Source organism: Manis pentadactyla, chromosome 17 (assembly GCF_030020395.1).
Source record: "Manis pentadactyla isolate mManPen7 chromosome 17, mManPen7.hap1, whole genome shotgun sequence".
NCBI classification, from domain to species: Eukaryota; Metazoa; Chordata; class Mammalia; order Pholidota; family Manidae; genus Manis; species Manis pentadactyla.
This window is the reverse complement of record NC_080035.1, coordinates 8,477,062-8,490,731: the sequence shown is the minus strand read 5'-3', so window position 1 is coordinate 8,490,731 and position 13,670 is coordinate 8,477,062. Positions and strand designations below refer to the sequence as shown.

Sequence of the window (13,670 nt, the reverse complement as noted above, 5' to 3'; positions counted from 1 at the left end):
TTCTCCATAATTTCTCCTTCCCTCTCCCCCTTTGTCTCCCTCCCTCTCCCCACTAAATAATTCTAATAGGATGAGAAAGGAGCTAAGGAAACAGAGGTACACTGAAACTTATAAACTTGCCCAAACTCATATAGATAGTGAGTAGTGGAGCCAGATTCAAACCAGACAAACTACTTTGAAATTCTGTGCTCATAATGACTATGCAATGCTGTCTTTCATAGTATATATATATATATATATATATATATATCTGATCACACTTTCAGAACATTAAAATAGGTGTAAGTTCTCACTCACCAGTATGGTTACATAGTCTCTTACTTGGCTGATATTTCCTGCAATAGTATTAACACTCTTAATAGTTAAATAACTGCTCTAAGCAGTGAACAAAAGATCAATATATATATATACACATACACATACATATACGGGACACAAAGGATGGTATGTTTTCTTTAGAGAAGGTACCAGATGGGCACCACATAACCAGAATTCAAGTGAAATATCTATAGGCAGCTCTGTAATATGCAGTGTCATGCCCCAGTACACGATCTATAAATCAGTTCTTTAGAGGTGTGTAGTACAGTAATGAACATTACCATCTACTGTGTTTATTTAAAAAAGAAAAAAACCACTAATCCAAATCACATTGGGAAATATTTATTAACTTAAATTGACATTGTTAATTTTGTCTGACAAGTCCTTAGTAAATACACCTTAATTTAATACAAACCTAAAGATTCTTATCAATACCACAGGATCATGAAGACTTGCAATTATCAGTGTTTTTAATGATTAAAATAATGTTCAAATAACAAGTTTCTTCACTGAAACACTTAAACAGAATATTCTGGGAGTGTCTGAAAGCTCTGTTTATAAATAGTAATTGACACATTTAGTTAGGTATTTGCTGTTGAAGATAAACACTTATTATATAAAACATTTGTTTTAATACATTGCTCTACTAGGAAGGCTGGTTATTAGATATATTTCTAACACTAAAGAATAAAACTTTGTCTTCATATTTATTTTATTCATAGGACTCTCATCAATGAAAAAAGCATCCAATAATAATAAACTGGCACATTGTAAATGACTTTCTGGAGGAGCGAAGAACGGTGCAACAAAAGAAACAGGTAACTGCATTACACATTCTTGATACAAACGGCCCATTCAGAACAGTAGGAATTAATACAGACCAAATGCTTTCAGAAGCTTTTGTGCCTATATGGCAATCACAATCCTCACACATTAAAGAGAAAGGAACAATGGTAACACAGAACAGTATTTTTTAATAATTATAGCACATTTAAGACCTTCAGCCATCCACTGGGTTCTCATATCAGATAGGTAACTGAAATTTCACATCCACCTGGGCTTGCTTGGCTAAGGTCACTATTTCAGAGAGTTTTACGACCTGAAAAAAAACAAAAAGGCATCTTTGTCTTAATTTTCACAAACCATAAAATTAAAACTATTGGTCAATTCATGTCCAATCTTTTTCACTTAAAACACCTGTACTATTCCGACATTGTTATGAATCACTCCACACTCCTAGAAGCATTTGGCACCCTTGAAGGACTATCAAGTCTGATACTCTTCCTAACCCATACCTCAATTCTGTGACTTCTGATTTCATAAATATTATATATATTATAGTATTACATTATAATTGTATATTTTATATTAGTCAATAAATTATTATAATACTAATTATATAATACTATATTGTCATATATTTTATATATATGTATAGATCAGAAGGTATTGAATAATATATATACTCTCACACACACATATATCTCTGATACATACCTCTTTTTTATTGCCTAAAGTTTATCTACCTTAAAGTCAAAAGCAATTATCTTAATTGGATAGTATACAATAAAAAGCACATTGAAATAAATACAAGACTGTTTTAAAAAAATGTATACAATCTTAATTTAAAATACTGGAACAGGAGTTTGGGTTTAGGAATCAGTTATTTCACTTTCTGTCAGTTCAGTATATTAACAATTATTAACCTGAATTCCAATGTTCTTTCTATAATATGTTTGAGAATAGCCAGCTGGTACCATGCAGAATATCATACAAATTAAATATGTCTAAAACCAAACAACAAATTCAGCTTCTCTCCTTCTCAGTGTTAAAATAAGGTTTTAAAGTCAGGCACCTTTGGTTCAAGTCCCACTGTAATACTTATGACATGTGATCTTGAATTAATTAATTTAGCCTGTGATTCCTCATTTATAAAAAGAGATTATATAATCAAGCTGTATGTACAATAAATACTTAGTAAATGGTAGCAGTTGCTAATATTATCATCATCATATTATTACTATTATCATCATGACTTCCATAATCTCCCAAGTTGGTAGAAAACCACTGCAGTCACAACTTAATTCAACTTCTTTCATGCTCTATTTGATCAAGGTCCTGTTGATTCTTCTCCATTTTTGTCCACAAAGCTTTTCTTAACCCAGGCTCTCATTGCAAATAAGCATATTTTCAGAGAGAAGTTATAACCTATCATTAACCTCACCTCACCTCACATCTAATTATTGCACTAGCCAGACTCCTACTATTGCTCACTCTCTTCCATTCAACAATTCATCCCACATCTCAAAGTCAAAACAGGCTTTCTGAAACATTTTGTCCCTAACAATCCTTGATCAAATCTTCATTTAAACTCAGGATTGAGTATAAGTTCCTTTGTCTCTAATAGTTGTATTTTATTTTCTTGTAGGTCTTTCACAAAGTATGTCCCAATTAAGGACCTAAGACCTACATTATTCTTAAGAAATGATATCACATTAACTCAGCAAATCTCAAAAGCATATTATTGATTAGACCATAAAGCTCCAAAGAGTATTACATGAAACATATATAAACACAAGTGGGAAAGAATCAAAAGTTCTAAATAAAAAATCTCTATTATCTACTATGGAGTGGTCTCCAAGATACATTGTTAAGTAAAAGAAATGAGGTAAAGTATATAATATGGGAAAGTAGAGACATGTGTGTGTGTGTGTATACATACATATATATATATATACACATACACACACACATTATTTGCTTGTTTTTAAAAAAGTGGAAGGATAAACAAAAAGCTTCTTTAAAAAAATAGCAAAACTGCCTATGGGTAAAGAAAAAAACAGGAAAAGATATAAAAGCCAGATTCTTTGAATATACCTTGTTTTATGGTTTTGGAATCACATAAAGTTTTATATAACATAAAACCAAAAAAACTTTGAAGCAATTCCTTTGAAAATAAATAAACTAACTGTAAAACTGTCTGTACTGAGAGACAATGCAAATGTGTATTTATGTTAGCACAGCATAGGAGAAAGAAGGAAAATATCAGCAAGAAAAAAACTGTACTCTGGATTTACACTGGAAATATCAGTATGTCCTCATGTATTTACGTCTTTAAAAACTATGTATTTTCCTAGATTAGACACTTAAAAAGCCTAGAAACAACGGACAATTCAGTAGCTAACTCAACCCAGTAGTGTCCAAACTGAGGTCTCTAAATACCGTTTGGTTGACTCCAGGTTTGGAGGGAGGAATGTAAAGATCAGTCTGAAACATCTCATTGTACCTAAAAGCATATCACAGGGCATGTGAGAAGGACTCGAGCAAATTTTAAGAAGTTCCACTGACCAAAGGAGGAATAATTTGAGCTCAGTAAGTTAACTGAAACAGACTGAGCCATATCAAATACGTTTAAATCCAAAAGTTCAAAGTAGCATGTGCACATGTACACACACACACACACACACACACCCCTAAAAAGGAAAAATAAGACATTAAAACATAAAAAAGCCTAAGTCACTATGTAGGACTTAATAGAACAAACTATTATTTTGAAAACTGATCAAAAGCAAAGAATCAAGTAATTATCCTGCTCTTCCTATACAAAATGTATAACAAATAGCTGATACCAAATAGCTGGTATCCATGTATTTCATGTAACAAATAATGACAGAATTAGATTATCACCACTTTGCATAAATAAAATATGGGATCTAAGCTATGATTGTCAATATCTGCTAATATCACACAAAAACCCTTTTTTGTAAAATTATATATTACTAAAGCTGTTTCTAAAAATATATGTAGAATACATGCATGTGTGTGTGTCTGTGTGTTTGTGAAATATATAAGCATCAGATTTAATTTAATCTGACATCAATTATATAACTCCTTATGGAAATACACATTAACTATAAAATATTCTTGCTCCCTGTTCCCCAAAATTAAATATGAATATGAGCAAGCCTGTAGATTGAACTACCAGTTTACAAGAAATACAGGGAACAGAGGAACCTAGTAAATGATATCCCAGGGATATAATCTTTAAAACCCATACAATGAGTAACACTCCAAGACCATTACCCTGTTTTTTAACATTACACTTCAGAAAAGAAAAAAAAAAGCAACAGAGAATCTATAGATTAAGAGAATTTAGTGACATACAGACCAACTGCAATGCATAGACTTATTTTGAACCTAATACTAACAAAGAATATTTGAGAGATAAATATTATCTAGACAAAAAATATTTGAATCAGGGAAATTTCAACACTGACTAGACTCTTTTTTGTAAAATAAAAACATAATACCACTAACCCACCAGAAATAAATAACAGTAATTCCTTTATATAATTATCACTACCTTTACTTTTATAGATACATGATAACATGTATGTAATGATATAATGTCTGGTATTTGCTTCAAAATAACCAAGGGCAAGGAAGAGAGAAGGTAAGAATTCAGATGGACAAGATTAGGCATGAGTTGATAACTTTAAGATGGGTGATAGGTATAAGGGGTTCCAATATTCCTAATATTTAGCTGAAATAGTAATTATTAGCAATACTAGCTTGTTCATTTTAGAATCTAAGTGTTTATAAATCCCTTATACACTCTGAAAATTTGTCCTTAGATTAACATAGACTATTTACCATTTTAGCAGCTTCATCCAAGTCATCACAGGCAAGAATTTTAAGTCCACTGTCTGCTATCAGTGCCTTAGCATCATCAACTCGTGTACCTAGAAATGATTTATGCAAACATAAAGATGTTTTAAATATCTATACAAAATCATTTAAAATATTTGTCATAATATGCTACAAGTCTGAAATTTCTACATAGGAATACTTCCAACATTTAATATAAATGTTTCTAAACCAAAGAAAATACTGTAAAAGTCTAGAGTTACCTCATGAAACATTTTGCTTTATCATATCAATGGTAATTCAGGAAAGTCAGAATTAAAAAAAATACAATAAATAATATATCAAGTCATAACACATAAAATAAACAATTTTGCCCAAATGCTAGAAACTTTTTTAAAATTCACTTAAAAAAAAATTTCCTATTATACAATAATTTATTTAAAAGATAAGCTATTTGAAAACTTTATTTTAAATGAACTCAACTCCTTAGAATTATGAACTTTTAAACAATTAGAGTTTAAAATGGAATAATCACAAGATCTGTTTTACACTTACCTTGTAACCGTACCACAATAGGTATTTTAATTTCCAAATCCTTTACTGCCATGACTATACCCTGTGCAATAACATCACACCGCATGATTCCTCCAAAAATGTTGACCAGAATAGCCAATACCTGTGCACAAAATATTTTGGTAGACTAAAATTTAGTAATGATGAATATGCCTCCTTCCTTCCCCCAAAAATACTAGAATCTGTGCCTAATGATGAAAATTAATTCCATGGACCAGACCAAACCAATACCCTCTACAGCTCTCATCAATGAAGTCTGTGCACCCACTTGGTAATTGGTAATATGTATTTCCTTTGGATTATGATGCTTCACATCCACTGTATTTTTACAATCATTTATAAAGTCACAGTTCTAAATTCTGGCATATTTATATAACACAGATTATACAAACATTAAAATTGGTGTATTAAAATATTTCAGTGAATGCAAAAAGTGTTCAAAATATGTTAGCAGAAAAGGACTCAAAATATGTATGTGAATTATATATTACTAAAGCTGTTTCTAAAAATATATGTAGAATACATGCATGTGTGTGTGTCTGTGTGTTTGTGAAATATATAAGCATTAACAAGTCAAAGAAAACAGATCAAGACAACAGTTACAAAAGTTATCTCTGGATAGAATTATAGATTTTTATTTTCTTCTTTGTAGCTTTATTGATTTTCCAGATTCTAGGCTTTTGTAGTCAACTAATATCTCCTGGAATTTCTTCCATAGGAATAGCTCCCATGTCAGATCACTACCATTTACAGTATTACGTAATACCATCTAATATTTCCTCACCTTGTATTCTAAATTACAAAAGGAAACTAGGTTTTTCTCTAGTTAACTTCTCTTGTATTGATTTAAGTGACCTTTTCTAAACTAGTGAGGTCTTTTGAACTCTAATGCTCATCTACTGTAATGACCATACCAACTAATTAGTCAAGTTACTGCTCACCTTTCAAATTCAAAAACATAAGCCCTGTCCTTACCTTTTTATCTGAAGTGATAAGTTTAAATGCTTCTGTAACTTGATGGACTGTGGCACCACCACCAACATCAAGAAAGTTGGCTGGAGTCCCTCCATGAAGTTTTATTATATCCATTGTGGCCATAGCCAAACCAGCACCATTTACTATTAAAAGGAGAAAAGGATTTGTATAAGCAACAAACACAAAGAAAACTAATTAAGCTTAGTCAATCTAACATCTAACATAAAAACATGTGGTACCTAGACAGCCTATATTTCCATCAAGACCAATGTAGTTGAGATCGGCCTTAGCTGCGTCCTTGTCTCTTTCATCTTCCTGGGTCCAGTCCTGTAAGTCAAAGATTTTCTTCTGGCGATAAGCTGAATTAGAATCAAAATTGATCTTTGCATCCATGCATAGTACTTTGAAAGAAAAAAAAAAGGATGTGACCTTAATTTCAAGGAACACAATAAACTATCAAACATTATTTAGTTTAGGGGAAAAACATGTTGTTACTTATTGGAAGTATTTCAATTTGTGTTCACAATGAATTCAAACTGTTTACTGAAGAAGAATTATGTGGGAATTAAAACTGCCCCATCAAAGCTATTGGTTCTACAGCAATCCTAGGCAATAAAGAAGAAAAAAAACCTCAGAAACAACTTAAAATTTGTCTTAAAATTAACCAAAATTAACAGTCCGTGCTCATAGCTAACCCCTTCACTTATGCTCTAGAGCCATTCCCTCTCACCTACTCAAAGATATTATTCTAGTAATTCTGTCCTTCCTGCATTAATTATAACCACCCACGACACGACCTTTTCTACTGGCTAACTCCTACTGACTTGCAAAAATGCTGTTATTTCCCCCGCCTTAATAAAAAGAAAATGTTTTAGACCCCTCTTCCCTCTTACTCTCCTCCTCCTCTACAACAAAACTCCTTGAAAGAGTTGTCTGTTTAAACCAGGAATCAGTGAACTATTGTCCATGGGCCCAAATCGGCCTGTGCTTGCTTTTGTATTGGCTGCAAGCTAAGAATGGGTTTTAGATTTTTTTTGTGGATTTTGAAGAAGAAAGAAGGGAAACAGTAAGAAGAGCAGCAAGAACTGAGACCAAATGTGTTCCACAAAGCCTATAAAATACCTCTGTGAACCCTATGCTTAAACTCATTGTATCAGAATTTTCTCCTGTCATTCTCTCTTAAATCCACTAAAAACAGGCTTTCACCTCCAGCACTCTACCAAAATGGCTCTTATGAAGGTCACTAGTATGACTTCACCTTTCAGTATCCTATCCCTTCCTTGCTCCAGTCTAAACACAGCATTCTCCGTGCTGTTGCTGAACCAATAGACGCTGAAAGAACTGACCAGTTTCAGCTGCTGCCCAGCACAAGGGCCAAGGTTTATAGTCCAGCTAAACCAAACTAATTAGGAACAGAAATCAACATTCTTTCAAAGTAGTTAAGAGAATTCAGAAGTTTTATACCTTATCTCTCAAAATGTCCAGTATACAATTAAAAATGAATAGATCTGTGAAGAAAGGAAAATATGACCAACAGTAAAAAGAAAAAGCATTCAAGAGAACCCAAACCCAAGATGGCCCAGATTTGGAAATCAGAGGCCTGTAAGCAGCTATTTTAATTAATTAATGTTTAAGTATTTAAAGGGAAACATGGTCATAATAGTGAACCAGACAGGTATTCAGTGGAAAACAAAACTATAAAAAGCATCCAAATAGAAAATCTAGAAAAAGCACAATATTTGAAATAATAAATTCACCTTATGAGCTTAATAGCTTATTGGTGATGGGTCAGTGAACCTGAAGATAGATTAACAGACGTTTCCCAAGACTGGGGGGCAAAAAACAACACCTCAATGACCTGTTGGATAATAACAAGTTATCTAGGGGAAAAGGAGGAGAATGGGGCAGGAAAAGATACCCGAAATGATTGAAAAAAAAAAATCAAGCCAGATTTCTATATATAATAAAAATATACTTCAAAAAAGAAGACAAGATATTTTCAGACAAATAGAAATAAAATTCATCACTGGCAGACCTACACCAAGAGAAATGCTAAAGGAAGTTCTTCAGGCTTCAGGGGCACAACATGTGGAAACTTAGATCTATGACTATATTTCTCAGTCAGGGTCAGTTTGCCCCACAAGGGAAACATGACAATGTCGGGAGGCATTTTTGTTTGTCACAACTGGAGTTTGCTACTCGTATCTAAGTATTACTGGGTGAAGACTCAAATATCCTACATGCACAGGATAGGCCCCAGTAACAAAAATGATCTGGCCCCAAAATATTATAGTGGTATGGTTGAGAAAATTTGACTTACAGAAAGGGAAAGAACAGAAATATATAAGCAAATGAGTAAATACAGTCACTAATGAGACCCAGGTTTCTAAACGCTGGCAAAGGAGTAACAAATATAGAAAGAGATAACAATTAGAATGAATTATGTGGTACTGGAGTGGAATTAGAGTTATCAGTATAAATTCAGAGTTTTCTAAAAAATATAAACAGGCAGAGGCAGAGCCAAGATGGCGGCGTGAGTAGAGCAGCGGAAATCTCCTCCCAAAACCACATATATCTATGAAAATATAACAAAGACAACCCTTCCTAGAATAAAGACCAGAGGACACAGGACAATATCCAGACCACATCCGCACCTGAGAGAACCCAGCGCCTCACGAAGGGGGTGAGATACAAGCCCCGGCCCCGCGGGAGCCGAGCGCCCCTCCCCCCAGCTCCCGGCGGGAGAAGAGCAGGCAGAGCGGGAGGGAGACGGAGCCCAGGACTGCCGAGCACCCAGCCCCCGCCATCCGGGCCAGAGTGCAGACACAGTGTGTGCCCAGGGGGCCCTGGATGCTAGGGAAACAGGGCAGCAAGAACAGTGAGCGGGCACTGGAGGCCGGGCGCCGGAGGACAAAGAAACGGGAGCGGACATTTTTGTTGTTGTTGTTGTTGTTGTTGTTGTTTTGTTGAGGTGAGTGCTTTTTGGAAGTCTTAAAGGGACAGGGAACCCAATACTAGGGAAACAGGGCAGCAAGATCGGTGAGCGGGTACCTGAGGCTGGCGCCGGAGAATAAAGAAAAACGAGCGACCATTTTTTATTTTACTTTTAATTTTTTTAATTTTTTAAATTTTTTTTTTTTTTTTTTTTTGTGGTCGTTGTTTTGTTTTGGCGGGTGCTTTTTGGAAGTCTTAAAGGGGCAGGGCGGGTCACTTAACCCAGAGGTAGGGAATCCGGGGATCTCTGGGCACCCTAACCCCTGGGCTGCAGGGAGCAGGGAGGCCCCTTACGGAGATAAATAGCCTCCAGGCCGCTCCCCCTCCAACGCGACTCCACCATTTTGGAGCAGCTGCCCGAGCCAGGCCACGCCCACAGCAGCAGCGGAGATAAACTCCATAGCAGCCGGGCAGGAAGCAGAAGCCCTGTCTGCGCGCAGCTGCGCAGCACAAGCCACTAGAGGCCGCTGTTCTCCCAGGAGAGGAGGGCCACAAACCAACAAGAAAGGAAGTCCTTCCAGCCGTCACTCGTCCCAGCTCTGCAGACTATTCCTATCACCATGAAAAGGCAAAGCTACAGGCAGACAAAGATCACAGAGACAACACCAGAGAAGGAGACAGACCTAACCAGACTTCCTGACAAAGAATTCAAAATAAGAATCATAAACATGCTGACAGAGATGCAGAGAAATACGCAAGAAAAATGGGATGAAGTCCGGAAGGAGATCACAGATGCCAGAAAGGAGATCGCAGAAATGAAACAAACTCTGGAAGGGTTTATAAACAGAATGGATATGATGCAAGAGGCCATGGATGGAATTGATATCAGAGAACAGGAAAGCATAGAAGCTGACATAGAGAGATAAAAGGATCTACAGGAATGAAACAATATTAAGAGAACTGTGTGACCAATCCAAAAGGAACAATATCCACATTATAGGGGTACCAGAAGAAGACACAGGAAAGGGATGGAAAGTATCTTGGAAGAAATAATTGCTGAAAACTTCCCCAAACTGGGGGAGGAAATAATCGAAGAGACCATGGAAATACACAGAACCCCCAACAGAAAGGATCCAAGGAGGATAACAGCAAGACAAATAATAATTAAAATGACAAAGATCAAGGACAAGGAAAGAATTTTAAAGGCAGCTAGAGAGAAAAAGGTCACCTATAAAGGAAAACCCATCAGGCTAACATCACACTTCTCGACAGAAACCCTACAGGCCAGAAGAGAATGGCATGATATATTTAATGCAATGAAACAGAAGGGCCTTGAAGCAAGGATACTATATCCAGCACGACTATCATTTAAATATGATGCTGGGATTAAACAATTCCCAGACAAGCAAAAGTTGAGGGAATTTGCTTCCCACAAACCACCTCTACAGTACATCTTACAGGGACTGCTCTAGATGGGAGCACTCCTAGAAAGAGCGCAGAACAAAACACCCAACATATGAAGAATGGAGGAGGAAGAATAAGAAGGGAGAGAAGAAAAGAATCTCTAGACAGTGTATATAACAGCTTAATAAGCGAGCTAAGTTAGGCAGTAAGATACTAAAGAGGCTAACCTTGAACCTTTGGTAACCACGAATCTAAAGCCTGCAATGGCAATAAGTACATATCTTTCAATAGTCACCCTAAATGTAAATGGAATAAATGCACCAATCAAAAGACACAGAGTAATAGAATGGATAAAAAAGCAAGACCCATCTATATGCTGCTTACAAGAAACTCACCTCAAACCCAAAGACATGTACAGACTAATAGTCAAGGAATGGAAAAACATATTTCAGGCAAAGAACAGCAAGAAGAAAGCAGGGGTTGCAGTACTAATATGAGACAAAATAGACTTCAAAACAAAGAAAGTAACAAGAGATAAAGAAGGACACTACAGAATGATAACGGGCTCAGTCCAACAAGAGGATATAACCATTCTAAATATATATGCACCCAACACAGGAGCACCAGCATATGTGAAACAAATACTAACAGAACTAAAGGGGGAAATAGACTGCAATGCATTCATTCTAGGAGACTTCAACACACCACTCACCCCAAAGGACAGATCCACTGGGCAGAAAATAAGTAAGGACACGGAAGCACTGAACAACACAGTAGATCAGATGGACCTAACAGACATCTATAGAACTCTACATCCAAAAGCAACAGGATATACATTCTTCTCAAGTGCACATGGAATATTCTCCAGAATAGACCACATACTAGCCCACAAAAAGAGTCTCAGCAAAATCCAAAACATTCAAATTCTACCAATTTTTCAGACCACAAAGGTATAAAAGTAGAAATAAATTCTACAAAGAAAACAAAAAGGCTCACAAACACATGGAGGCTTAACAACATGCTCCTAAATAACCAATGGATCAACGAACAAATTAAAATAGAGATCAAGGAATATACAGAAACAAATGACAACAATAACACAAAGCCCCAACCTCTGTGGGACACAGCAAAAGCAGTCTTAAGAGGAAAGTATATAGCGATCCAGGCACACTTGAAGAAGCAACAACAATCCCAAATGAATAGTCTAACATCACAATTATCAAAACTGGAAAAAGAAGAACAAATGAGGCCTAAAGTCAGCAGAAAGAGGGACATAATAAAGATCAGAGAAGAAATAAACAAAATTGAGAAGAATAAAACAATAGCAAAAATCGATGAAACCAAGAGCTGGTTCTTTGAGAAAATAAACAAAATAGATAAGCCTCTAGTCAAACTTATTAAGAGAAAAAGAGAATCAACACAAATCAACAGAATCAGAAATGAGAACGGAAAAATCACGACAGACTCCACAGAAATACAAAGAATTATTAAAGACTACTATGAAAACCTATATGTCAACAAGCTGGAAAACCTAGAAGAAATGGACAACTTCCCAGAAAAATACAACCTTCCAAGACTGACCAAGGAAGAAACACAAAAGTTAAACAAACCAATTACGAGAAAGAAATTGAAACAGTAATCAAAAAACTAACCAAGAACAAAACCCCCGGGCTGGACGGATTTACCTCGGAATTTTATCAGACACACAGAGAAGATATAATACTCATTCTCCTTAAAGTTTTCCAAAACATAGAAGAGGAGGGAATACTCCCAAACTCATTCTATGAAGCCAACATCACCCTAATACCAAAACCAGGCAAAGACCCCATCAAAAAAGAAAATTACAGACCAATATCCCTGATGAATGTAGATGCAAAAATACTTAGTAAAATATTAGCAAACCGAATTCAAAAGTATATCAAAAGGATCATACACCATGACCAAGTGGGATTCATCCCAGGGATGCAAGGATGGTACAACATTCAAAAATCCATCAACATCATCCACCACATCAATAAAAAGAAAGACAAAAACCACATGATCACCTCAATAGATGCTTAAAAAGCATTTGACAAAATTCAACATCCATTCATGATAAAAACCCTCAGCAAAATGGGAGTAGAGGGCAAGTACCTCAACATAATAAAGGCCATATATCATAAACCCACAGCCAACATTATACTGAACAGCAAGAAGCTGAAATCTTTTCCTCTGAGATCGGGAACTAGACAGGGATGCCCACTCTCCCCACTGCTATTTAACATAGTACTGGAGGTCCTAGCCACGGCAATCAGACAAAACAAAGAAATATAAGGAATCCAGATTGGTAAAGAAGAAGTTAAACTGTCACTATTTGCAGATGACATGATATTGTACATAAAAAACCCTAAAGACTCCACCCAAAAACTACTAGAATGGATATCGGAATACAGCAAAGTTGCAGGATACAAAATTAACACACAGAAATCGGTAGCTTTCCTATACACTAACAATGAACTAATAGAAAGAGAAATCAGGAAAACAATTCCATTCACAGTTGCATCAAAAAGAATAAAATACCTAGGAATAAATCTAACCAAAGAAGTGAATGACCTATACTCTGAAAACTACAAGTCACTCTTAAGAGAAATTAAAGGGGACAGTAACAAATGGAAACTCATCCCATGCTCGTGGCTAGGAAGAATTAATATCATCAAAATGGCCATCCTGCCCAAAGCAATATACAGATTTGATACAATCCCTATCAAATTACCAGCAACATTCTTCAATGAACTGGAACAAATAATTCAAAAATTCATATGGAAACACCAAAGACTCCG

General features: G+C 35.6%; 1 protein-coding gene across 3 annotated transcripts in view; it reads right to left on the bottom strand.

The window, feature by feature from the left end:
* SUCLA2 (succinate-CoA ligase ADP-forming subunit beta) overlaps positions 1 to 13,670 on the bottom strand; it is a 174,093-nt gene that overhangs the window by 114,540 nt on the left and 45,883 nt on the right. For 2 of the 3 annotated variants that reach the window (XM_036889707.2, XM_036889708.2), the window contains exons 7-11: positions 6,753 to 6,914; positions 6,514 to 6,656; positions 5,521 to 5,641; positions 4,972 to 5,060; positions 645 to 1,417 (exon numbers count right to left, since the gene is read on the bottom strand). In XM_036889707.2, the coding sequence (XP_036745602.1) occupies positions 1,343 to 1,417; positions 4,972 to 5,060; positions 5,521 to 5,641; positions 6,514 to 6,656; positions 6,753 to 6,914 (590 nt within the window). In that variant the 3' untranslated portion in view covers positions 645 to 1,342. Of the gene's footprint in view, positions 1 to 644; positions 1,418 to 4,971; positions 5,061 to 5,520; positions 5,642 to 6,513; positions 6,657 to 6,752; positions 6,915 to 13,670 lie in introns of those variants that run through there. The other variant, XM_057494531.1, reaches the window with a different exon arrangement.